Genomic DNA, 27,774 nt, shown 5'->3' with positions numbered 1-27,774 from the left:
TAAGTGAGCGAACTCAGATCAACACAAATACCAAAGTTCACCTCCATGTTGAAGCTAAGAGAGCCAAACTCATATAAGCTCACAGAAGCATATAATAGAACAACAAGAGTCTGGGGAAGGAGCTAGAAAGACGTTGGACCAAGAGTACAAATTTACAGTGAGAAGATGAGCAAGTTCTGGAAACCTAACACATGACCCTATGATTGCAGTCAACTGACCCAAAGACAGTTCAAAGACCTGTACTTTTTTGAATTCCACCGTCCTCGGTTCAAGCAGGGCATCACATAGGATTTCCACAGCCAGAACAGCCTCAGAGCATCCACGGGTGTGGTCCAAAAAACAAAACAGGGGCCAGAGAGGCAGTATAGCAGGAAGGGCACTTGCCTTCCATGCAAGTTGGCTAACCCAGGTTCAATTCCTGGCACCCAAAATGGTCCCCTTAGCACCACCAGGAGTTTCCTGAGTGCAGGGTCAAGAGTAAGCCCTAAGCACTGCCATACGAGGCCCCAAAACAAAATGAAAACCAGTTTGCTGGAGACTCAATCTTCAATGTTATCCCCACAAAGAAGAAATTCTTATACAACTTTTTTTTTTTTTGCTTTTTGAGTCACACCCAGCGATGCTCAGGTGTTACCCCTGGCAGTGCTCAGGGGACCATATGGGATGCTGGGAATCGAACCCGGGTCAGCCACGTGCAAGGCAAACTCCCTACCCGCTGTGCTATTGCTCCAGCCCCAGAACAGTATTTAATCAATCTGCCATGACCTCAACTATATCCCAATAAAAAAATATATATATTAATGAAGAAAAAGATCATCCTAGCACACATACCTAGATTAGCCCAGAATGTCTACATTTTCTGGCGTTTTAGCTTCCAAAAAAACTGTCATCAGGGTCCTTGTTTTAGGGGTCAGAGAGATAGTACAACAGGTAAGCCGAGTGGCACAGCTGATATAGGTTCCATTCTCAGCATCCCATCTGTTCCCCTTGAACTCCACCAAGAGTGATCCCTGAATGCAGAGTCAGGAGGAGGCCCTGAGAGCCACTGGGTGTGGCCCAGAAACAAAAACCTATGTGTCAAGATTAAGGAATAACACTGAACTTGAAGTCAAGTTGTCTGGAGTCCTCCAGGAGTACGGCTGGCGCCCATCAGCTCCTCCTGCCTACGAGCTCCTCTCAGCACTCAATGGGGCACAGTCTTCTGCCTCACGAGACTGCCACGAGCACCTGCGTGCTTATAGCAAACAAGGAAGAATGTGTCTTACACAAACACCTCAGTGCAGAGACCCTGACGAAACATCCCTTCTCTCAAGCTTACTCTGGTTAGACTGACCGGACGGTGCCTCACTTCTCCGCCAGCCCTCAGAGGGCACCGAAGAACACACGCCTGACCAAAGGAAACAGCCACAAAGATAACACTCCCCTGCATAGCCAACGGCAGAAAAACAACTGCAAAGCCAGAATTTCTTCAATCTAACATATACTGTTTGTTTGTAATCAGTGCTTACTTTTGGCCCTGCGCTCAGGAATCAACCTTGGCTAGGTTCAAGGACAATATACGATGATGGGGATGGAACCTGGGTTGGAAACCTGCAAGGCAAGTACCCTCCCCGCTGTACTCTCTACAGTCAGAATTATTCAGCATGCTTTGGACTTTGATCACATTCGGTCAAATTTTTTGCTTTTGGTTTTGTTTTATGGGTTTTTTTTTTTTTTTTTGCTTTTTGAGTCACACCCGGCGATGCACGGGGATTACTCCTGGCTCTTCACTCAGGAATTACTCCTGGCGGTGCTCGGAGGACATATGGGATGCTGGGAATCAAACCCGGGTCAGCCTCGTGCAAGGCAAACGCCTTACCCGCTGTGCTATCACTCCAACCCAACATTGGGTCAAAATTCTACAGGGACATCAGGGCAAAGGTGCAAAGGGCTGATGTATGTTCTGCATGCTGGAGATCTGGACTGGACTCTAGGATTTGCACACTTCCCTTTCCCAGGGCCAAAGCAAGTGGCCACTGGGTTAAGGCCCCTGAATTAAAATATATATGTAATAATAGAAAACAAAGTTGTCCAGGGTCTCTCTGGCATTGCAAAAGAACAGCAACAGCAGCAGCAGCAGTATACTGTTGCAGAGCAGATAGAAAGATTTGTCCAAGCTCTTCCTCTTCGCTTCTCCCCACCCACTTCCTTTCCTTCCAGGAGAACAGCTCTCTCTTACCCACTGGTTTGCCACATCCTGCCTCAGACCCGACTTCCCAGGAGCTGCCTGGCTATTCTGAGAGGGGCTGCAACTCCTTCAGCCCTCAAACCACATCCGGGCCCAGCACCGTCTTTCACAGCCCACTGGACTATGAAAGAGACTCCACTGGACTTAAATCTCCAACCACATCAAGCAGGAATCACCTCTCTGAGGACTCCAACTGGCCCAGTTTTGCTCCATCAATCAAAAAAAGACAAAGAGAAGAGCTGATTCAAGAAAAATGATCACGAAACTCAATGTACAAAACATTTCCCCCGATGTTAATAGAATACTGAGCTGGAGCGATAGCACAGCAGTAGGGCATTTGCTTGCGTGCAGCCAGCCTGGCCGAGCCGGGTTCGATTCCTCCGCCCCTCTCGGAGAGCCCGGCAAGCTACCAAGAATATCTCGCCCGCATGGCAAAGCCTGGCAAGCTACCTGTAACGTATTCAATATGCCAAACACAGTAAGAACAAGTCTCAAAACGGAGACGTTACTGGGCCCACTCGAGCAAATCGATGAACAATGGGAGGACAGTTTGCTTTTAATGGAACCCTAACAGGGCATTCTCTGATCACCCAGGAGCTCCATAAGCTAAGCTTAACATTCACGCAGGGCACTTTGACAGACCCCGCAACACCCAAGGCCTGGGCTAGAGATGGGTCATAAAACACAGAATTCCTCCAGGACCAGAGCGATAGCATAGCAGGGAGGGCACTTTGGCCTTGTACACAGCTGATCCAAGTTTGATCCCAGGCACCTGATATAATCCCCTGAGCACAGAGTCAAGAGTGATTCCTGAGTGCAGAGCCAGGAGTAATCCATGAGCATCGCTGGCTGCGGCCCTCAAACAAACAAAATCCTGAACTCTTTCCCCCAGAAGTTCACAACGAGGGAGATGAAAACACAATAGACAAGTAGAAGGACTCACACATACAAACTCTCCCCAGACTAACATCTGGGGGCAGAGCGAGTGTGGGGGATAGGGGGAAGGGGTGGCATTGGCCCTGCATGCCACTGATATGGGAGTGATTCTGGCATCACAGTTTCCTAAGCTTGAGAAGGGATCCCTGAGCACTGCCAGGTGTGGGCCCAAACCCAAATCCCCTCCAAAAAAACCTCCAGAGTTCCTAAACACTAGTGATAAACTAAGGAAAAGCCTCAACTGAAATGTACATTTTTTTTTTCATTTCATCATCCTGTTAATCGTCGATTGCCTCGAGCAGGCCCCAGTAACATCTCTTTCATCCTAGCCCTGAGATTATATTCACGGCTCTTTAGGAGAATGAGACCCATCATTGTTACTGGTATTTGGCATATTTGGTAGGCCACGGGGAGTTTGCCAGACTCTGCCCTGTGGGCAGGCTACATTCGATAGCCTGCAAGTTTGTCCAAAGTAGGAATGAGATAATAAGATGTCATAAAAAGATGTCCTGATAAGAGGTCGCGCGGCCGCAAATGCGGCCGTGCGGTTCCGGGAGCTGAATTTTATAGTCTCTGAGTCTTGGCTGTTGATGGGATTTCACAGCGCCAGGGGGCCAGGTGGTGGGTGTACAAATGTACATAGTTGGAAGTAAATTTTTATTGAACCTTTACTATGATTTGGATGTCGTGCTAAAACATAAGATTAAAATAGTCAGACAGGGGCCAGAGCGATGATACAGCAGGTAGAGTACTTGCCACAATGCAGGGCAAGTGCTGTACCCACTATACTACTGCTCCAAGCCTTCTTTTTCTTTCTGTTTTTGGGCCACACCCAGCAGTGCTCCGGGATGACTCCAGGCTCTGTGCTCACTCCTCGTTGGCTTGGAGGACCACATGGGATGTTGGAGATCAAACCCATAAGCAAGACAAGTGCCCTACCCATTGTACTATCTCTCTAGACCCAAAGAATTTTTTTTTTAACCAAGAAACAAACTGACCACTCACTAGTCCCCATGAGAGCCTGCGCGGCAAACTGTCTCTTTCGGCTGTGCCACAGCTTCCAGCTACACTCCGCACCCCACAGGGAGGGCAACTGGGTGCTGAGAGCTGGCCAGCCTGTGTGTTCAACCCCAGAGTCCCCACCTGGACCATGAGCACCCCGCCACAAGGGACTGCATGTGACCAGACTGGCACAGACGGTCCCTTGGCAGAACATTCTAGGCCAAGTGAGAAATTTGTCTCCTCCTCATCTGGGCCATCTGAGATTACAATCTCAAGAGTCTGCAGCCGGACACTGGCCTCTGAGTGGTGCATCTAGCTGTTATAGCTGAATCATTAAAAGTTGATGATTTTTCTTTAGTCTTTTTTTTGGGGGGAGAAGGGGCGCAACCTGGTGATGCTCAGGGGTTACTCCTGGCTCTGCGCTTAGGATTTACTCCTGGTGGTGTTAAGGGGACCTAAGGATACTGTGGATGGAACCCTGGTCGGTGCATGAAAGGCAGGCTCCCTCCCTGCTGTACTATCTCTCCGGCCACAGAAGCTGGGTTTTTTTTTTGTTTTTTTTCTTTTTTCTTTATGGGGGTGGGGGGTTGGGGGAGCTTTATGCTTTATGGATTACACCTGGTAATGCTCAGGGGTTACTCCTAACTCTGCACTCAGGAATTACTCTCAGGGGTGCTCAGGGGACCGTATTGGATGCCGCCGATCGAACCCAGGCTGGCCACATGCAAGGCTACCCTCTGTGCTATCGCCCTGCCCCAAAAGCCGAAAGAGCAAACGAACAAGTTTTCTCTCCCCCTGCATATACTTCTTGTCCTACCCCCTCCCAGCCTCCAAAGAAGTTCAGTCCCACCACACTCACACAGGCCTGCATGGATTCCGCAGAGACCTGTCTGTCAGGAGTCTGTGCCCAGGGACTGCAGGCTGCTGGGAAGGAACCCACGGGCCACGGGCAGAGGAACAGACTGGGCAAGGCCAAAAATCAGAGCCTCCCACCAGAGAGAAAAGCAGGGCCTGGAACCCAACTCAGTCTTCACAAGCACTGAGTCAGCACCTGGGCTCCCTGGGACTCCATGTCTCCATGCTCCATTCGGCAGGCTGAGCCCTCCACCACTTCTCCATCTCTGATGTTTCAGGACACACCCGGAGCAGCCGCGTGAGGCGGCTCCATCAGGGGCGCATGAAAGGTGTGGTGGGGAGCAGCGTGATTCACACAATGCATCGCTTCCCTGAGCCCAGAAATAGCCTGGCTGAGCGCTGCCGTCGCCTTATCAGCCTCCATTTATTAGGGTGGGGTGGGAGGGCCGTGGGTGGGAAGTCACAGCCAACCCCAGTGAAATTAAGCTCTCTTCCCGAATGCGCTCTGCCGGAGTGTGATTTATCCAGGGTGCTAACTCACCAGCAGGATAAGTCTGTGCCACCGAGCCTGTGTGACTGCACCAGCTTAACTTTCCCCAGCACGTGGCATGCAGACAGGACGCCAGGCTGTGGAGCCTGTGCCTGCAGCCATCTGTCCTAGCCCAGTCCCTGAAGAGGCATAGCGGGGAGTGTGAAAAGCCACCAGGTGCCACATATACTCAGCCACCAATGTCACATACCGCCAAGGGTATGCATGTGCCGGGGGTCAACGGTGCACCTGGCCTCCCCAGAGGTGGCCACCCCTCACTCCACGCCCTGACAAGCTCAGGCCTGCAGAAACACCACAGAGCATCTCCACCAGGGTGCACAGACCAGATGTGTCCCCTCTGGGCTCAAAGGACACCGGGGGCTGAAAAAGCAAATAGGACTAGAGGCACCCAACATGATCTGCAGAATCCGATAGGACTCTTAACTGGGATCAGTTCCCACAGCTCCCAAGGAAGACTTAAGCATATCCTGCCTAGCTCTGGAGGTTAAGAAAGGAAATGCATGGACCCAAAGGTCAATGAAAGGGGCCCAGGAAGAACCTGGGGCTGAGGGGCAGGGAATGGGGGCTGGAGACCTAGCGCCTCCCCACCTGAGCCTGGTGGCACAGCTATTAGGATCCCTAGGGTCACAACCCTGTGCACCACCACCAAGTCTGTGAGGGCAAGAGTGTAGACCAGAGAGCTACCGTCAGGAGCGTGCAAGCCAGGGCTGGGGAGAGTGAAGCAGGGAGGGCATTGGCCTTTTATGCAGCCAACCTGGGTTCAATTCCTGGCATCTCTATGGTCCCCGAACCTACCAGGACTGAGTGATTCCTGAGCACAGAGTCAGGAGTAAGCCCTGAGCATTGCCAGATATGGCCCAACCCCCCCCCCCACACACACACACGTCAAAAAAAAAAAAAGGGTGGGCAAACCCCAGAACATCAGCAACAAAATGAAGGGGGGGGGGCATTAAATTTAAAACAAAGAGACTTGCCAGTCTCTCCCAACAAGCATCATGACTGCCACCAATCCCAGCTCTGTCTCTCCTGTCAATAACTGATCAGACGGCAAGACTCCATCCTCAGGGCCACGGCTGGCATACACAGTTGACCATGTGTGAGCATGTGCTTTGCATGTATTAGGTCCCAGGTTTGGTCACCAGCATTGCCCCTTTCTCCCCAGAACCTCCCCACCTCCCCCCCCCCCCAAATCAAGACTTCCCGAGGATTAGTGGAGCCTTGCGCTTGGCAGAGGACTGACACATATAACCTGCCCTTCACCTTTATTTCGAGCTCAAGGCTTGGTCAGTCAATCAACAACATCTGACCTAAGCAAAAGCCAGGGAATGGCTCTGTACTGGAGACAAGGCAGGCACACCCACGCCTGGGGGCTTCCCCCAGTTCAAGTCCACTGCACAACAGCCCATGTGCAAACGAAGGGTGATGGGCAGTGGGGGGTGTCCCCCCAGGAAAGCAGAGCAGATGGCCACTGCTGGAGTGGTAGACGACAGGGAGAGGTGACCTGCAGGGAAGCGCAGACCCAGGTCAGGGCTTCAGCACACACTGAACAGCAGCCCCAGAGACAGACAGTTTGAGCAGTGGCCAGGGCCCAATAAGGAAGATGTTTGAGTGAAGAAGAGTCCAAGATCTGCAAAGAACGAACCCTGATGGGGCTGGAACGATAGCACAGTGGGTAGGATGTTTGCCTTCCATGCAGTTGACCGGGGTTTGATTCCCAGTATCCCATCCCATATGGTCCCCTGAGCACCGCCAGGAGTAATTCCTGAGTGCAGAGCCAGGAGTAGCCCCTGTGCATCACTGGGTATGACCGAAAAAGCAAAAAAAAAAAAAAAAAAGGGACCCTGACATTGGGCGTTAGCTAAAGGAAGGAAGTGCTGCCTTTACTATCCCTCAAGTTCCTATGAACACACACACACACACACAAACACACACGCGCATGCACGAAACCTTTGTGGAGAAGCTTCCTTGTTTCTGCGTGGTGTCTGCCGGGCAGATGGAGGTCCGAGAGATGCTGGGGTGTCTATATCGGGCTGTCCCTGGGTGCAGTTGTTTTCTTAAGCACCTTGTGCAGCCTCCTGTTTCACTGAAAAAAAATCTTTACTTCCGCACACTCTCCCAAACTGCCCATATACCCAGGCATTGCACTGTTCTAAGTTCCGAAAGAACAGCTGTGGGGCCTGTCACAGGAAGTTCTCTGGAAGGTGAAAATTTTCTCCCCTTCTCACCTGATGGAGAACAAGGGTCCCTGGGATGGAAAACTAAATCCTGGGCCCTTACTACTGGTCTTGCCAATAAAAGGCAGCTTTTAAAGACACACACACACACACACACACACACACACACACATTCCATCTGTCTGTGAATTCTTTCCATAGACCAGGTACAACTATATCCTGGAAACAGACTCGAGCATGTGAAGAAGTCTGTAGATCTCTTGGAGAGTAAGGCCAGGATTTAAACAACAGGCTGTGTGTGCTGATAACAGCCTCCTGGTGAGGCCCGCAAGAAGTGTACCAAGGGTGAGACACTTACCTCGCACGCCCCAAGCCAGGAGTACTAAGAAACACTAAAGCTAAGAGGTGGGGCTGGAGTCATAGCACAGTGGGTAGGGTGTTTGCCTTGCACGCGGCCGACCAGAGTTTGATTCCCAGCATCCCATATGGTCCCCTGTGCAACGCCAGGAGTAATTCCTGAGTGCAGAGCCAGGAGTAACCCCTGAGCATCACCGGGCATGACCCAAAAAGAAAAAAAAAAAGCTAGGAGGAGCCCCCAAGCACCAGCCGTCAAGGCCCCAATCCCCCCAGAACACAAAACCAAAGCCTTTCCACTGTGCCACACTCCCTCTGGCCTAGGCTTAGAAAACCTGACAGTGAAATCAAATCTTGCTGGAGTAAAATAGGCCAAGTCAAGTTCTCCGGAATCTTCTTTGTGGTCCTGGCCTTTTTATTTGCCAACAAAGATCTCCCAGAATCTTTTCAACAATGAAGTCAAATCAGCTTACAGTCTACCAGGAGACAGAAAGCATACAGACACTCTGCAGGGCTCTGTGTGTGGCGATCAGGACAGGGAGCAGAGGTCGGCAGCACTGCCATCAACCGGGCTCTGCACACACACAGCGGTCATGTGGCCGGGAAGGGGGCCCGAGCTCAGACCTCCTCTGCGGAGCGCTGCAGCCTGAAATCACTGACGTCTCTAGGCCGTAGGACCCTCCAGAAAAGGGCTTGGCCTCTGGTGAAGACCAAGAACAGGGGCGGGGAGATAGCTCAAGAGACTGAGCACAGGTTTGCATGTGGGAGACCCAGGTTCGATCCCTGGCACTGAGCAGAGCGGGGGTCACTCCGGAGCAGAGAGTGAGGAGCAATCTCTGAGCACTACCATGGATATCCCCCCAGACCCCAAAACAAAGAAAGTAAGAAGCGTGAAGGGAGAGAGAAAACATTCAAAATCTGGGTTCAGAGAGATAATACAGCAGGAAGAGCACTTGCCTTACACACAAACAACCAGGTTCAATCCCTGGCATCCCTATGGTTCCCTGAGCCCAGACAGGAATGATCCCTGAGCACTAAGCCAGGAGTAAATCCTGAGGACTGCCTGGTATAGACCAAAACACAAAGGTAAAAGGTAAAAGGTAAAGGCCCTCTCGTTGATCATCGATTTGCTCGAGCGGGCCCAGTAACGTCTCCATTGGAGACTTTGTTGTTACTGTGTCTGGCATATCGAATACGTCACGGGGAGCTTGCCAGACTCTGCCGTGCGGGCAAGACACTCTCGGTAGCTTGCCAGGCTCTCCGAGAGGGGCGGAGGAATCGAACTCGGGTCGGCCATGTTGGCTGCGTGCAAGGCAAACGCCCTACCGCTGTGCTATCGCTCCAGCCCATAGACCAAAACACAAATAAACACAAAATTCCAAAATCTGATTGAAGGGAGAGAAGGCTCGAGGCTTTGCAGGTGGGAGCCTGAGTTCTACCCAGACACTGTGTGGTCCCCAAGCAGGGCACTGGGAGTGGCCCCTGACCCCCCCCCCCCAAGCCAAAACAAACCTGTAAATCTGGTTGGAAAACTGGCCTCTTAACTGCACTGCCAGAGCCCCAAATAAGCACAACGACAAAGAAAAAGTGACATTCTCCCCAGGCCATCCTATGTCTGGACCTTTAGACTCCAAAACTCTAGGGCTAGAATGATAGTCAAGTGGGTAGGGCGCTTGCCTTGCATGCTGCTAAGTTCCATTCCCAGCATCCCATACAGTTCCCCGAGCACCACCAAAAGTGATCCCTGAGCACAGAGCCAGAAGTAACCCTGAGCACAGAGCCAGGATCAAGCCCCGAGCAATGCCAGGAACAGTCCTCCCCCAAAATGAAACCCTCCAGAGCTTTTGTAAACCTAATTCCAATTGTTAAAAATCAGACCCCGCTCTTGATTCCTCTGGGTGCTCTGCTTCTACCCCCCAACTTCTCCTGTCACTGCCCCACACACACCATTATAGGCAACGAGAAAGATCCAACGCCCCAGTTCCCAAAGGGCCTTTCCAGAGGCCGGCGTCACCCTGAAGGTCTCTCCTCCCCTCTTCAACACGTTAAGGGAAGACCAGCCTGTCCTGGACACATTGGCATTATCCAATTTCTGTTGAAGGGGTCAAATACAGAGGTGCAGCGGGTAGGGCATTTGCCTTGCACGCACGCGATCGCCCCGGTTTCGATGCCCGGTATCCCATAGGGTCCCCTGAGCCCTTCAGGAGTAATTTCTGACTGCAGAGCCAGGAGTAAGCCCTGAGCATCGCCGTCCTGGCCCCAGAGCAAACAGAACACAATTTCTGTTTTAACCTGATTGTACTTTTCACACATCTTTGACATTTTCTTTTTTTATGAAAATCCCCCCAAACTTTAAGTTCTCAGTTTCTGAAAGACAACTTTCAAAGCCTTGAGTGTCTCACATTAAAATCAAACATTACATTTAGACTTCCTAAAAATATTACCCCAGTACAATGCCTTCTTTCTGTTCTGACGTGCCCAGCCCCCCACGCACAGACACACGTTAGATGTCATTCAGACACTGGAGCATATAATTGAAATGTCTTTAATAGCTTCTCCTAAAGGACAAGTGTGCCTGATTCTTCACTTTACTTTGAGATTCTGATCTAAACTACAGCTTTTATTGAATTTTAGGCCTAAATAAGTAGACACCGGGATGGCAAATACTGACAATAGAATTCAGACAGAATTCAAAATGCATTTGACGCCCCCAAAGCAATGATACCTCTTTCAACTTTTCAGAAAAAGTTCTTTTCAGCATCTCTTAGCCCAGTTCTGGGTATATATTAGGTATGTTGTTACAGATTAAAGATATTTAAGTGTGGGGCTGGAGAGACAGTACAGTATAGAGGGTAAAGCACTTGCCTTGCACACAGCTGACCCAAGTTCAATCCCTGGCCTCCCAGATGGTCCCCCCAGTACTTCCAGGAGGAATTCCTCAGTGCAGAGCCAGGAGTAACCCCTGAGATTCACCAGGTATAACCCAAAAACTAAAAAGAAAAAAATTGAGTATGGTTTTTATATTATTGGTGTGTGGGGGGGGGTGTAACCAATGGAGCGCAGGGATTATTCCTGGCTCTGTGCTCAGGGATCACTCCTGGTGGGCTCAGAGGACCATATGGGGTATTGGAGAATCAAACTGATGGGCTACATGCAAAGCAAACTCCCCTATCTGCTGTGATATTGCTCTGGCCTACAATTTATTTCTCTTGGGTTTTTTTTTTTTTCTGTTTTAGAGTCAGTTAATCTCAATCTTTCTGACCCTAACACAAACGCCATTCAAAATAATAGCAAAGAGCAAATCACAGGCAGCTGCTACCACGTGATGTCCACATGCCTCTGTCATCTGAACTGTTTGGATCTGGCCTGGTTTGGAAGACAAATGGTTAGCAGCTGCAAGTCCGATATGAAGAGCTTGGTGGAAGGCAGGAAGGAGCAGAGGAAATCCCAGGTCACTTCATACGCTGAGAATGAAATTCCTTTCTATCCGACATCCTCCGTTTCCCTGAAGGAAACTAATTCAGAGATGGCCTTTGAACTTCCGCATCACAGGGCAGTCCTCTGGAAAAAAAGACTCAAGTCTGCTGACCAGCTGGGCTGCGAGTCCATTAGCACACGGGTGGTTACACTCACTGTGCTCGGGGGCAACCCCTGGTGTGGTACCTTGGGGGCCATGCAGTGCCAGACAGAAATCGAACCTGGGGTTTCTGTCTGTGGAGCATGTGCACATCCACACACACATTCTGTTCATTTAAAGCAGAGCGTGATCGTGGGGAAAGCCACCAGTCCAAAGACCTGAATTGATCAAATGGATGAAAATGTCCACGTAACTTTCTTTTTGTGTCTCTCATTTTTTCTTTTGCCAAGTAAAGGGGCAAAAATAAATAAATAAGGAACTACAGAGCTAGTACAGCAGGTAGGGCACCTACTTGCACATGGTCAACCCTGGTTCAATCGCTGACACCCAATATGGGCCTCGGAGCAGTCCCAGACTGCAGAGCCAGGAGTAAGCCCTGAAAACTGCCACATGGGGCCCAAATTGCCCCCAGCCCCAAAACGTAAACATAATTTCAGTACTTCACAGTTGTGCAACCTTGTGCAATTTATTTAACTTTCCTGAAATTCTTTTTCATCATCTATACAATAGAATATCCGGAACTTTGGTGCAGAATTTTAGTGCAAATTCAAGATGATGGGGGTGTAAACAAACCAGATAGGTCCTCAAAAAATAAAGTAGTATTTCCAGTCCTATGGCCCATGGATAAAAGATTTTTGTCTTCTATCTGGTGGTTATTTGGGTTTGGGTTTTGAGGCGACATCCAGTGGTGCTCAGGACTTATTCCTAGCTCTGTGCTCATGAATTACTACTGGTGGTCTTGGGCAAACATACAGGATGCTGGGAATCGAGCCCTGGACTGCATGTAAGGCACACAACCCTCCCTGCTGTGCCATTGCTCTGGTACTCTGTTCTCTTCTATTTTGATCCCACTGTTTCTTGCAGGGCTGGGATTGTAACTCTAATGGTCCCCCCAGACTAGCACTGGTGGTTCTAGAGGTGCAGGCTTTGTCATTTAAGTGAGCAACTGTCTGAGGAATTCTTTCAGGTCCTGTGCTCTGGGAGAGCCTCCAATAACCCAAGTCTTCAGAACTGGATTCCCTTTCGCCCCGGGAACCCCATGTCTCAGAGGCCACGCAAGAATTCAGACACCCCCTGAAAGCCTAGCAGAACACTTTCTTCTCTGAAACCAAAACACCTGTGGCAGTTTGGGGTGCTTTCCTCACTGACTCTTCCTGAAGTTCCCCTAATATATCATTGCTTATTTTGTTATTTGGAAATGCTTTGAGAACTTTTTTCCTTTAATGGCTCAGTGAGTTAGAATACTCAGAAAAGCAGCAAGTTACATTTCTACTTCTCCCAGCCTTAGTTTAGATACCAAAATAAACAGGCACAGAGGGCTATGTTTTAAAATACTCTTCCCAGTAAAATAATAAAATCTGGGCACGAGAGACAAGGCAGGGGTTAAGGCTCTTGCCCTGAAAGCAGACAGCTCAGATCTATCCACACACTGCAAGTAATTCCTGGAGTACAAAATCAGAAAGTCAGCCCTGAGCACCACCAGGTATGGTCCAAAATCAAAATCAAAACCAAAAACACATAATGGAATAAAAAAGATCTCGAACTCAAAGAATCTATGCTAAAGTCTGATCCAAATGCTCCATTGGTCTTTTTTATTTTGGTAAATGGAAACTTTCCACGACTCCCAAAACCAAGTCTTATCAGAGGGCACAAATAAATACCTATGATAAGCAGGAAAAATTTTCATTAATAATTATTGGGGGGTGGGGGGAGGCAGGGAGATAGCACAGCAGGTAGACTGCTTGTCTTGCAAGTGGCTGGCCTAGGTTCCATCCCCAGTTATCCCATATGATCCCCCAGCACTGCCAGGAGTGGTCCCTGAGAGTAGAGCCAGGAGTAAGCCCTCAGTATTGATGGGGGTAGCCCAAAACAAACAAAAAATAATTACTAGAATGTTAAGCTGGTGTCAGCCTGTTTCCCCACCATTCCACTGACTCTAAAAGAGAAGTGGGGGCCAGGAGAGAGAAAGTCAAACTGGCATTCAGATCGGATTTCAGCCTGGATCTGAGTGACAAAAGGCTTATAGTTCAGCCTGGAATTCCTGTGAACTTCAGAGGCTTCCCCAGACAAGGACATTTTTGAAGGGCTGTTTACTAAAGGACGATCTGAAATAAAATCTGGCAAATCGATCCAACTCTGAACATTCAAATGTAGTAAGAGTCTGATGAAAGTCTTGAAAGCAGCCTGGATATATGTGATAACTCAATAAAGGAAACGCCACTAACCCAGATCCATATAAGCCTGTGCAAGTAGAACGTTACGGGCGAGTTAGTCCTAGCTTCACCTTTCAACCAACGAATTCAAGATCCAGCCTGTATCTGGAAGCCCCGTGGATCATTCCCCACGTTCAACTGCTCCACGGCTGTCGGAAAAGTAAATGCACTTAGGGGCATTCCAGGCTTGAGCCTTTCTTGGTAACAATTTAACTCAAAACAGGTCAATTCCAGAGAGGCGTTTATTTCGAGGGGACTTCTGCCTGCGGTTATTTTGAAAACCACTGCTTTTAAACCACAATATGAAGCTTAAAAATAGGCCCTCCTACTAAGGATCCTGGACCAAAATACCCTCCCCTCCCCCCATTCCCTCCTTCCCGTTTCCCTGAGCCACCTAAGACGGTAGTGAAATGGAAAGAGCCAGGCCAGAGAGAGCTCTGGGCAGAGGCTTCACAGCAGAAGGCCGGCCTGAGAGTACCCCAGGGAACAGCATCTGAGCAGCACTGAGTACAGCAATAAAATGGAAGGAGGGAAGGAGTGAGGGAGGATGGAAAGGAGAGAGGGTGAGAGGGACAGGAGAAAATGAAGAGAAAAGGGGGTATCTTTGCCATGGCTTCATGTTATGACTTGGAAAGACATTTTAATTTTCAACAAAGGTAATAGCAGGAGCAAAACCGGGGTTACAGAACTTCGTCACCAAAATTCAAGTTAAAACCTAGAAATTTGGGGGCCAGAGCAGGTAGGGCATTTGCACATGGCTAACCGGGTTCAATCTCTGGAATTCCATATGGTCCCCTGAGCCCCCCAAGGAGTGAACCCTGAGTGCAGACTCAGAAGTAAGTCAGTTGGGTGTGACCCCAAAACAAAACAAAAACCTAGAAAATGTTCAAACCAAGTCAAATGTCCCAAATGAAAACATGTGACATAGACACAGTAAGAAAATCTAAGCAGGACTGAAAATCCCAACCACTTTCTTCCACTCAGCTATGAATTCCTGGGGACTTCCTTCCCTTCAGGGGACGCGATTCCCTCATCCTTTGAGTGAAGACAGAGACGGAAGGAGGATCTGTGAGCAACCATTCAGCCGCACAGGCTCAGGGGAAGCTGGACAGCTGCTTCCTATTTTATGGCTCCTGGGAAAGAGCAGAAATGTGCCAGGAGGTCCCTGGGAAACCTCCTGGCAGAAGTCTCCTGGGAGCACGAACAGTGGCTGGGAGCAACAGCGGATGAGACAGCCATTAGACCCCATGGGGGAGGAGGAAGAACTAAGGATTCTGCACATCATACAAGTATCTTGGAATGCACTGTTTGTTTGGTTAAAAAAAAAAAGATATCAGCTCTACTGAGTTTAAAGTTGCAAGATATAAAATAACTTGTCCCCAACAAATCACAATCAAGATAAAAATACAAATTATCAAGTCAGAGTGTTACATATGTAAAATTAAAATAAGTTACATGTCAATTATAGTTAAATTTTTGGTTTTGGGGTTTTGTTTTGTTTTTTTTTTTTTTTTTTGCTTTTTGGGTCACACCTGGTGATGCACAGGGGTTACTCCTGGCTCTGAACTCAGGAGTTACTCCTGGCGATGCTCAGGGACCATACAGGATGCTGGGAATCAAACCCAGGTCAGCCGCGTGCAAGGCAAATGCCCTAACCGCTGTGCTATTGCTCCAGCCCCCAATTTCTGTTTTTGTGCCATAGGGGGGCAATACTCTGGGGTTACTCCTGGCCCTGTACTCAGGAATCTCTCCTGGCGGTGCTCAAGGGTCCATATGCTGGAGATTAAACCAATCAAAGTCAGTCACGTGGAAGGCAAATGCCCTTCCTGCTGTGTTATTCCTCAGCCCCCCTTTAGTTCAATTAGTTCAATTTTATTTTTAATTACATAAGAGTGAGTTGATGCGCCAGAGGTTAACGAAGGTTAAGAATTTTGTCTTGTGCTCAATAGACCCAGATTCCATTCCCAGCACCCCATATGGTTCCCCCAAGCCCTGGCAGGAGTGATTCCTGAGTGCAGAGTCAGGAGTAAATCCAGAGCACCACAGGTATGATCCCAAAATAAAAGCCAAACCAATAAGAAGTGTTATAAAGAAACTCTAGAAATAGTTTAAAATATCATAAACACCAAATAATTCATACTTAAAAAATCCCAGTAAGATATTGTCACTGTCACTGTCCTCCAGTTGGTTCATCGATTTGCTCGAGCGGGCCCAGTAACGTCTCCATTGTGACAATTGTTACTGTGTTTGGCATATCGAATACGTCACGGGTAGCTTGCCGGGCTCTCCAAGAAGGGCAGAGGAATCGAACTTGGGTCGGCCATGTTGGCCGCTTGCAAAGCAAACAACCTATCTGCTGTGCTATCGCTCCAGCCCCAGTAAGATACTCGAGATTATTACAGAGAAAAACTTACATAGACCCATGCAAGTTTCCATAAAGAAGGATGTTCCTATTTGGTAAAAATTAGTGGCTAATTTATAGGGTCTGAGAACACATAATAATTTTACCCATATAACTTAACGGTAAAAGTGTTCTAAACCCTCAAAACAACCTGTATCGAATAGAAAAAATCAACTTTAAGAAAATCGGTACCTCACAACAAAACTCATTAATTTCAGATGTGACAAAGAGTTAATTAACCTGAAAAAGGGGAGAAAAAGCTAGTTATGAAGAAAAGCAGGTTGTTCCAAAGGAAAAAATAGGGAAAAAAAGGGTTTTAGGGCTGGAGCCATCGTACAGCGGGGAAGGTGTTCGCCTTGCATGCAGCCAACCCGGGTTTGATCCTCGACATCCTATATAGTACCCTGAGTCCACCAGAAGTAATTCCTGCCACAAAGCCAGAAAAAACTCCAGCACACTGCCAGGTGTGGGTCCCCTCCCCCAAAAAGGGGGGAGGCTCTTAATATAATATATAAGGAAGATATCACAATGTGGAAACCACACAATTTGTAGGACTATAAACCTGGGCCATTTCTGGGGGACTTTGTTTTGTTTTCTGTTTGTTTCTTGCAGTGCCAGAGATGAATCCACAACCGCGTATATGCGAGTCAGGCGTGCTCACAGTGAGTCACATCCCCAGCCCCATAACACAGAAACTTGCAAATCAGAGCAAGACAATCGTGTAGGAGCTAATGAGAGACATCAACCAACCAAAATTACACTTGGAGAGTGCACAAGGACTAGTCACAGCTATTGAAAAATAATCAGGGGGGCGGAGAAGAGCTTCCAGGGGGCTTTTAAACTATTTTGCCTGACACCACACATCCCGGCCCACCTATCTCTCCGGATTCATCTCCCACAACATGCATGGGGCAAACAACCACTTGCAGGCTCTCCCAAGCACCCCAAACTTTCCCACTGGTGTGAGACCAGCAGCCCCCCCCCCTCCGGGGTCTCGTACCACCACACACTCCTTCCCAGCCATCCCACAAGATCCAGTCCAAATGGCACCTCCTGTGGAAGTCCTAAAGTGTGTGCCCACCCCACCCCACCCTGAGTTCTCCCTCCCATGGCTAAATTCCCGGGCTGGATGCGCGTTCTCTGTACCTCTCCTCCTGGGGCACTCTCCTTACTCTGCAGTCACTGTTCCGCCTGTGAGCCCCAGGGAACCCTGCTCCACTTGACAGGGGAGTTAAAGGGGAAGGAAAATCCTGCATCTACCCACCTGTGCTCCCCGCACAATGAGCTACACTGAGGAAGCAGTCAAGCGACTATTAGCTTCAGCTGCCCTAAGGAATACAGACCACGATTCCTTCTCAAAAGCGCAGCCTGGCTAACAATTAAAGCAGAGTGACCTTCAAAGAGCCCAGGTAACACCTATTAAACTACCAAAAATTACTAAATTAAAAAAAAGAAACAACCTTAAAGCTGAAGGAAACAGTTGACTATGCATAGCAAATTGGTTCTCCCTTTCTTGGGACACATTTGTTAATATGTAACAATGAGCGGCAACATGGTTCACTGCCTCGGATTCATGTATGAATTAGTCTGAAAGCAGAACAAAATTAATTGGCTCAAAAACATTTTCAAGAGTAGCAACAGTAATAAAAAGTTCCTGGGGCTGGAGCAATGGCACAGCGGGTACCTTGCACGCGGCCGACCCGGGTTCGATTCCCAGAATCCCATATGGTACCCTGAGCACCACCAGGGGTTATTCCTGAGCACAAAGCCAGGAGTAACCCCTGTGCATTGCCGGGTGTGACCCAAAAAAGCAAAAAAAAAAAAAAAAAAGGGCCCAAATCACCTAAATAATCAACAAAAATATCTTTTGTGTAGCTAGAGCACTATAAAATTCTGCCCTTCAGTAAAAAATAAGAATTATGCAATCAGCTAATCAGTGGCTGAATAAATAGCAGCACTCCTACAAAAAAAAGAATTATGTGTAAAAACTGGGAGGTAAGAAGATGCACAACATATAATAACTAAAATAACCAAAAGTTAAATTGGAAAAAAAAATCAGTAAGTCTTTAAAAGATGCTTATGACAAGGACGGAGAGATGGCATAGCGGTTAAGGCACTTGCTTTGCATGTGGCTAACTGTGACTCCAGCCCCGCCAGCCAGGAGTGATGCCCGAGCACAGAGTCCGGAGTAAGCCCTGAGTACCACCAAAAGTGGTCCCAAAATAACAACAAAAAGAAGGGCCAGAGAGTCAGGTTGAGGAGGTGAAGAGCTCACCTCGCATGTGGCCACCATGGGTGGAATCCCAGCAGTTCATGTGGCTGCCTAAACACCACCATGGTCACTCCTGAGCACCTCTGGGTACAACGGTCCCAAAACCAATATAAATGTTTTAAATGTTTTTAAGGAAAAACATTGAAGCCATTTTAAGTTGTGTGCAAGCAGGCAAACATTATTCACGGGTGGGGGGGGGGACCCCGCTGCTCTTGTCCCTCCTGTCTTCAGACCTCTGCCTGCTTGTTTTTAATTTCAATCCCTCACTGGCATCAAAGCAGGTGCACCTGGGAGCTCCACCATTTCTAGCAACTAAGCTACAGGCACTTCAGAGAACACCTGCTATTTTACAACAAAATGCCCCTATTCCCGGAGGAGTTAGCTCAGCCAGTAAGGGTGTCGGCCTTGGGCCACTCTCCTGGGGCCAAGGTTGCACAATCAGACACAGGACTACAGGACTAGAAGTGAAAACTCAACTCTATGGCACTCAAGTGGTCATAGAGTTGAGAATGATTTGTTTCTCCAAACAAACTAGCAGCAAGGGAACAAAAGGAAAAAAACGGTTTCCCATTGCGCGCGCACGCGCACACACACACAGGCACGCACACACACGCACACACACACACACACACACATACACACTCCCTTAAGAATCAGATATGGGGGCACAGGACAGTGAACTGGGACTGGAGCGACAGTATAGCAGGAGGAAAACATGTGGCCAAACCAGGTTTGATTCCTAGCATCCCACAGAGCCCCCCCAACCCCCCCAGCCCTGCCAGAAGTGACTCCTAAGTGCAGGGCCAAGAGTAAGCCCTGAGCAGAACCAGGTATGACCCAAAAACAAACCAAAAGAAGGAACATTTAGTGGATAAGAAAGCATTACTGGGTTGGGGAATTAATACAGCAGGTAAAGCGCATGCTTTGCACGTGGCTAGCCTGAGTTCAATCTCTGGCACCCCATACGGTCCCTCAAGTTCCACCAGGAGTGATCCCTGAGCACAGAGTCAGGAGGAAGCCCTGAGCATCACTTGTGTGTGATGTTTTCCCAAAGAGAAAACAAAGCATTATCTTTCAAAAAGATACTGCATCAAAGGTGATGTTCACTGCATATCACAGATGGGAAACATGAAAGGAGAGAGAGGCTCTGGCATATGTGAGGCTGAGTTCTCTCTCTGGTACAGCCCAGACCGGCCAAGGGTAGTTGTGGAAGCTCGACCATCAGACCCATGCTGTGGTACTAGAGAGTGAAATCACTAACGCAAAACAACCAGAGTATGTGGCCCCGGGCAAAGACAGCAACTAAAAATTTGTGACCACCAGGGCCAGAAGTGTGCCCTCCACCATGAGTACACGTGAGAACCAGTGACTCAGTGAGCACCACTAGCAGAGCTCGCCCAGGCTCCAGGCATCACAGTGACAGCGGGAAGAGAGAACGGACAAGTGGGAGTGGACTCTTGAAAGGACCCACAAGGTCTAAGGGAGATGCTACAGGGGTCAAGGTGCTTGCCATGCATGTGGCCAACCAGTTCTAGCCCCTGGGCCACTGCAGAGGATCCCCCATCCCAGCCAGGAGTGATCGCTAAGTGCAAAGCCAACTGTTAAGTCCTGAGCATCACCAGGTATGCCCTACCCATACAAAAAATGGGCTGGAGTGATAGAACAGCGGTAGGGCGTTCGCCTTACAAGCGGCCAACATGGCCGACCCGAGTTCGATTCCTCCGCCCCTCTCGGAGAGCCCAGCAAGCTACCGAGAGTATCTCGCCCGCACGGCAGAGTCTGGCAAGCTCCCCGTGACGTATTTGATATGCCAAACACAGTAACAACAAAGTCTCCAATGGAGATGTTACTGGGCCTGCTCGAGCAAATCGATGAACAACGGGAGGGCCTTTACCTTTATACAAAAAATAGTAATAATAAAAAAATAAAATAAACTACCAGGCCAAGGCACCCTAAATATTGTTTGGGAGCCTTTCCCCCTGCCAAAATTATTTTTTTTTTTAGAAAGATACAGAACTGGGGCTGGAGTGATAGCACAGGGGGTAAGTTGTGTGCCTTGTATGCGGCCCACCCAAGTTCAATTCCCAGCATCCCATATGGATCCCTGAGCAAGGCCAGGAGCGATTCCTGAGTGCATGAGCCAGGAGTAACCCCTGTGCATCACCGGGTATGACCCAAAAAGTAAACAAAACAAAACAAAACAAAAAAAAAGATAAGGAACTGAAGTAAGACTGAGGGAGGGAAGCCTTGCTTCTTTTCAAAGATCTTAGTTCTCTTTCCATAATGACCTGCCCCTGTTTGAAAATCAGTGAAGCCAAGAGATCTGCTCTGGCCAATGAAACGGGAGCAAAAGTGACACTTCTGGGGGGCCAGAGCAACAGTACAGCGGGTAGGGTGTTTGCCTTGTAAGCAGCCAACCTGAGTTCAATCCCTGTCATCCCATATGTCCCCCAAGTGCCACCAGGAGTAATTCCTGAGTGCCAAGCCAGGAGTAACCCACGAGCATAGCTGAGTGTAACCAAAAAAAAAAAAAAAAAAAAAGCAAGTGACACTCTTCTGGGAAGAAACTATGAGCAAAAACGTGCTTCCCAAGATTTCCTTCTCACACAGGCACATTTCAGAACCAGTGAGTCCATCAGCCTGGGCCCCTCCTGATCCAGTTCCCAAAGCTGCAGGTGTGGGAAACAGCTGAGTTCTTGTGGGCGGTGGTTCCCTCAACCACTGAGCAGATTTGGAGCACAACAGCAATTTTATTTTTCTTTTAGCAGTAGCATTTTAAAACAACACTTGAGCATATTTAAGCTGCATGTGCTCTTTCAATATACACAGTGAAATGGTTTCTACAATCATGCTCATTAACCTAGCTGTGTCCTCATGTGCGGAAAAAGCACCTGAAATTTACCTTTAGCAAACCTGCAGTATAACACGATCTCATTAACTATAGTCAGCGTGCTGCGTCTTAGATTTTGAAAATTATTCATTCTACATAACTCCAACTTTGTACCCCTTGACCAGTGAATTCGCAGTTCCCTCACCTTCCCACTCTTGGTAACCATGGCACTACTCTCTGATGTTATGCGTTCCATTTTTGTAGATTCTGAATATGGGCTCATGCAGTATTTTTCTTTCTGAACTTGGCTTATTCCACAGCATAATGTTCTCCAGGTTCATCCACATTGTTGCAAATGGTGTGATCTTATGTGTGTGTTCAAGAGGGCAGGGGTAGAGTGGCAGTGCTCGGAGCAGCTCAGTGCTCAGCTCAGGAATGATCCCTGGCGATGCTCAGGGTACCATGAATGATCCCTGGCGATGCTCAGGGTACCATGCTGGTGCTGGGGATCAAACCCAGGCTGGCCATAAGCAAGGCAAGCGCCCCACCCGCTATACCATCTCTCTGGCCCAGGATCTTCTATTTTGGTCTGGTTTGGGGGCCACACCTAGAAGTGCTCAAGGACCACTCCTGACTCTGCGCTCAGAGATCACTCCTGGTGGGGATGGAACTTGGGTCAACTGCGTGCAACCAAGTACCCTGACCCACCATCCCATCTCTCCAGTCCAATATCTTCTTTTTTCAAGGTTAAGTACCACACTTCATACCCTACACACAGAAATATATAAATACACAAATATACAAACTAATAATACTTCTCAAAGGAACATGTACACCCAAACCTAGGGTGAAGTATAAGGCTGTACTGCCTAGAAAAGAAAAGAAATTGGGGAGAGAGAGTAACTGAGGGCAAAGGAGAAAGGAAAAGGAAAAACTGAAAAGATAAAAAGGGTTTACTAAACAGACTGTGCAAATATTAGAAATTTCATTCACACGTTGACTCATTCAACAAGCATTTTTGCACTTACTATGTGCCAGCTACTAATCTAAGAACAACTTACAGAGGACGTACTTATGATGAATTCAAAGAGGCAGTCCTCTAATGTATGGGGAAGAGGAGAGATAGGTATGAAAAACACAGTGAATAAGTGTCATTTAAGAAACACCAGGTGACAGGACAGGAGAAGTACTTTAGATTAAGTATTCTGGAAGCATCTCAAAGGAAATGACATTTTGGCAAAAAGGTGAAGAGTGCTTCCTTCCCAGCTGGGGAAAAGGAAGGGATGATTCATTCCAGGCAAAGGGACTAGCATCTACTGGGGCCTGGAGGAAGTTTGGATCATCCCCAGGAGGAAGTGAAACAGGACCAATGTGGCAGAAGAAAAAAAAGAACAGCAGGAAATGAGGTTAAAGAGATGGGTGGAGGGGCCACAGCAGGCAGATCACTCAAGAGTCTCAGAGCTAAGTGGAAGGAGATTTTATTCTAACCTCAATAAGATCACACCATTTTACACAAGGAAATGTGAGCTTACTCTTCAACGCACTTGATTCTAAGGCTCGATGCCCTTGTAACAGCACATGCTTTGCAAAAATGTCCAAAGGAAATACCGTTGCATTCTTTTTCATCTAGGATCTCCGTAACTTGCCTATAGATCAGGTCTATTCAGCCCAGCTTCACCTGAGTAAGGCAAGATGTCAAAGGCGAATCCTACAGCGCCATGCAGCCAAGTCGGGGAAGCAACTCGGACAAGTGAGTGCCAAGAACTCTTTACTATCAAGAATTGGCTTTCCTTTTCTTTTTTTTTTTTAATTTCTCTTCATTTACTTTAAACTGATAATAACATTGTGCCCTAGTCTAATCATAGAAATGATGAAAATTTCTATGTTCCTCAAGTTTTGTCTGAGGAACACTCCAGAACAGAACTTAAAGATGATGTATGCACCACTGCCCTCATCCTCCCTTGCCCCCTTCACACCTTAGTGCCAAGAAATGCAGGGGACCAGTCCCTGTTTTGTTTCAGGCAGTGTAACACAAAGATGCCTCCTTTTTTTTTTTTTTTTTTTTGCTTTTTGGGTCACACCTGGCAATGCACAGGGGTTACTCCTGGCTCTGCACTCAGGAATTACTCCTGGCGGTGCTCAGGGGACCATATGGGATACTGGGGATCGAACCCGGGTTGGCGGCGTGCAAAGCAAACGCCCTACCTGCTGTGCTATCGCTCCAGCCCCAAGATGCCTCCTTTTGTAACACCACAATGAGTCAGGAGGTTGATGCAGAGGGCACAAAATTTAAACTGGAAGAATCACCCCGCCCACCCCCCCCATAAGTAAAGGCTCCTTAAGCCTTATCAGTATCACCCCCTAATAAAGGTAACAGCAGCCAACATTTACAAAGGTTTAGGAACAGTTCCCGATAGCACAGAGGGTAGGGTGTTTGCTTTGCACGAGGCCAATCGAGGTTTGATTCCTCAGTCCTTCGTAGAGAGCCCGGCAAGCTACCGAGAGTATCGAGAGTATCAGCAGAGCCTGGCAAGCTCCCCGTGGTGTATTCAATATGCCAAAAACAGTAACAACAAGTCTCACAATGGAGACATTACTGGTGCCCACTAGAGCAAATCGATGAGCAATAGGAGGATAGTGCTACAGTGCTATTACTCTAAGTAGGTTCTACAATCAGTGTAACTTTGCAGATGGAGCACGAGGAAGAGAGCGCTGCCTAGGTCACAAATCACAACATTTCAACCCTGTCTCCGCTCTAGAGAGCCACTCCAGAACCACTGTTTATTTATTTTATTTATTTATTTATTTTTGCTTTTTTGGGTCACACCCAGCGATGCACAGGGGTTACTCCTGGTTCATGCACTCAGAAATTACTCCTGCCGTGCTTGGGGGACCATATGGGATGCTGGGAATCGAACCCGGGTCGGCCGCGTGCAAGGCAAACGCCCTACCCGCTGTGCTATCACTCCAGCCCCAGAACCACTATTTAGAATCTCTCCGTCCCTGCCCACATTTTCTGCCACAAAGTCCTAAGGAGTTTCGCCTCATCCTTCTTGTCATATTTGCCTATAGACAAATGCCTCCCTTTTGCCAGAATACAAATACGGTGTCACAACTACCATGAGCTAGATTTCTGGTCACTTTCCCTCTGGACCTTCTGCGATGTCAGACAGGAGTGAGGTGAGGGGACGGACCCATACTCCCTGTGGTCAAAACCAGTCTTGAAACGGAGCTGCCCAGGAACGCAAGCCTGGAGGGGACCTCAGCTGTCTCAGAAGGTAAAATGCTGCAGAGTCATTTGGACTCTTGTTTACAAAGCAACCCACTGACCTGCACGGCCAGTGTCATGCAAACAAACGACAACTCTGAAGGGGGTCTGACTGAGGAACCAGACTGAGCCAGCGCCCGCCACCACGGACCCTACATCATTATGGGGCTGGACACAGCAAGTCCTGCCGACTCTGTTCACTCCATCCAGTCCATCGCGCACAGGGAAAAGACAGGGAGCCTGTTCTTTGGGGGGGAGAGGGAGGTGGATTCTCCAGCTACCGCTACCTGTGTCTCCCTCGCCCAGTCTTGTCCCTCACCCAGGATCCGAAAGAGATGTTGCAGCTCAGAACCAACCTCCCTTCCGAGACAGCCTCACTGTTAGAGCAAAGAAACAAGCGCAGCAGAGACGGGCCTGGGGCGCGCTGCCCACTGCCCACGGCGTCCCTCTCTCAAATCGGGACTTTAGGGGCTCAAGGTCAAGTACATACAGTCATCTGTGCAATGAATGAACGAATGAGTGAAACCAGAGGAAGAAGAGGAAAGCCACTCCCTGCCGGACAAGATCGCTTCCAAGAAGAACGCCAGGGCGGAGTGCGCGCACCCCCCGCGCGGCGAGGGCACGGCGGGGTCGCTGGGGCGCCGCACGGGCGCCGCACGCACGCCACGGCCCACAGGTGTCCCGCGCGGACCGAGGATGCGCCGCGCGCGGTGGGGAGCCCCCGGGACACGTGCGCCCCCGCGGCGGCTGCAGGCCACGAGCCCCCGGACGAACGCACTCGGGAGCCGGCGGGAGGGGGTTGGGAAGGACAGATTTCACCCTCCCGGAGAAGCCGGGTGACCCGCTGCAGGGCGGGACCGGGACGGGGGTCAGATTCGGTGTGAGTCAGAAGCCCCTTCCGTGCTTAGTCACCGACCCCTCGGCGGCCGCCCCGAGCCCCGCACCGCGCCGCGCACCCCTGCGCCCTGATCCCGGTGCTTGCCGCGCGCCCCGTACTCACTCCGCCGAGCTGGTCCCGTTCACCGCCGAGCCGTCGGGGGCCGGGTTCAGCTGGATGGGCGTCGGCTTCTTTTTGGGCATTCTGGCACCGCGGGAGGCGCTTCCAAGTCGGCGGGGCGCGCGAACCCGGCGCGCTTCTTCCCTCGCGCTGCCGGGCGCACACACGTCGCGGGGGGCCGAGGCGGAGCCGCGAGCCCGGGGCGGCCTTCGAAGGGGCGCCCCGCGCGTGCCGTCCGCGCCCAGGAGCCGGCGGCGGTCTGGCCCGGCGCGGATCGGCAGCCCGGGACTCCCGTCCGCTCCCCCGCCGCCCGCCGGGTCCCCCGCAGCCCGCCGCGCGCACACGCACCGGAGCCCAGCTCCAGCCGCAAGCCCAGGAAAACGCGGCAGCTTCGAGCGCCGCGTCCCAGCCACTGAGCACAGCGGCACCCGGAGGCTCCGAGGGCGGGGAATGGGGAGGGGCGTAGAGGAAGCCACGCCCCCACGCTCCCGCCCCCGCCCCACGCCAAGGGACGGGATTTGCCACGCACCCGCTCGGCCCCGCCCCGCTGCTTTCCCGGCAGCCAATGGGAGTCCGCTTGGACGGCAGATGGCGCGGAAATACGTCAAGGGGGCGTGGCGCACGGCCCGGGGGCGGGGCTCGGGCTTGGGCTCCGGCTCGGACTCTGACTCTGGCCCCCGCAGCGCTCTCTGCTACCTGCGGGACCCGGGAAGGCGGCGCGTCAGGGCTTGGGCGGTCAGCAGCTACGTGAGCCGGTCTTCGCGGCCGCGCGGCCTCCTTTGCGGTGATTGGAGACCGAGCCACGTTGACCGTGGTGAAAGGATATGGGAAAAGTCCAGGGGAATGGGCAGAACGAAGCTTGGAGAACTGGACGGAAACTCAGAAGCATCACTGACATACTGACCAGGGTCCTGGGAAACTGATACTTAAGTGCTGCTAAGAGTGCAAATGGGGCAGCACCCGAGGGAAGGATTTCATTAAATGCATGCCCCTCCCCAAACCTTTAATTCTAGCTGGGAGTTCAATTCAGGGTTCACCACACGCAAGCCTAGTGTCTGACCTCTTGCACTGTCTATCCAGCGGCCAACTGTGTGCGAGTTGTAACAACTGAATGATGTGTGAGAGCCGGCAAAAGATGTGCAAGCTCTCCATGGCCAGGAGCACAATCCTAAATGAGCATTTCAACCCACACGCGTGTGAGCCCCACAACTAAAGTAATACAAACCTGGTAAGCACCAGAATCGAGCATGAGGACATCACGGACAAGTGAGAGTGATCCCTGGTCATTGCAACAACAGCAATACGGGTTCAATACCGGCACCTAGCATGAGCATCCCTGAGCACATGATAAGGAGTAGTCCCTTAGTACCAATGGGTGTGGCCCACCCCACCTCCTGCTAAAAACAGTATCACTGTATCACTGTCATCCCATTATTCATGGATTTACTCTATCGGGTTCCAGTAACATCTCATTGGTTCCAGTAACGTCTCATTCCTCCCAGCCCTGAGATTTTAACAGTGTCTCCTTACTCATTTTTTAAAACGCTGCCATATTGGAGGCTCTTTCAGGTTCAAAGGAATGAGGCCCATTATTGTTACTGTTTTTGGAATATCAAATAAGCCACAGGGAACTCTGCCAGGCTCTGCCGTGCATGCAAGATACTTTCAGTAGCTTGCCAGGCTCTCCAAGAGGGATGGAGAATACAAGCAAATATGTTAAAACCAAACACATGTGTGCTGCTTTAAGGACAGTGGGCTAGACTATAAGAGGTCGTGCTGCCAGCTGCACTCCAGGAAATACTGTGTCGCTCTTTTCCGGGAGCTTTGTTTTATAGTCTCTGGATCTTGGCCCTTGATGAGATATATGGCGCTGGGGGCAGTTTGTGGGTATGACTGACTGCCAAGCTACTGGAAAATGGGGGATGTGGGTGGAAGAGGCCCAGTCCCAATCCGAGCAGGCTTGGAGACCTCAGCCACTGGTCCCATACACCTGGGTTCCTCTGCCGATTCCTTCATGCATGAGGCTTGTCCAAGCATGTGGAGAGTGGCCTTGAGCAT

At 49.7% G+C, this 27,774-nt stretch overlaps 1 protein-coding gene across 2 annotated transcripts in view; it reads right to left on the bottom strand.

The window, feature by feature from the left end:
* The window catches only part of MAP2K1 (mitogen-activated protein kinase kinase 1), an 82,021-nt gene extending 55,892 nt beyond the window's left edge, over nucleotides 1–26,129 (bottom strand). Inside the window, exon 1 of one of the 2 annotated variants that reach the window (XM_056126815.1) lies at nucleotides 25,720–26,129. In XM_056126815.1, the coding sequence (XP_055982790.1) occupies nucleotides 25,720–25,799 (80 nt within the window). In that variant the 5' untranslated portion in view covers nucleotides 25,800–26,129. The remainder of the gene's footprint in view (nucleotides 1–25,719) is intronic. The other variant, XM_056126816.1, reaches the window with a different exon arrangement.
* Between the last annotated feature and the right edge of the window lie 1,645 nt (nucleotides 26,130–27,774).

Source organism: Sorex fumeus, unplaced genomic scaffold (assembly GCF_029834395.1).
Source record: "Sorex fumeus unplaced genomic scaffold, SorFum_2.1 ptg000063l, whole genome shotgun sequence".
Classification (NCBI taxonomy): domain Eukaryota; kingdom Metazoa; phylum Chordata; class Mammalia; order Eulipotyphla; family Soricidae; genus Sorex; species Sorex fumeus.
This window is presented reverse-complemented; position numbering and strand designations above follow the sequence as displayed.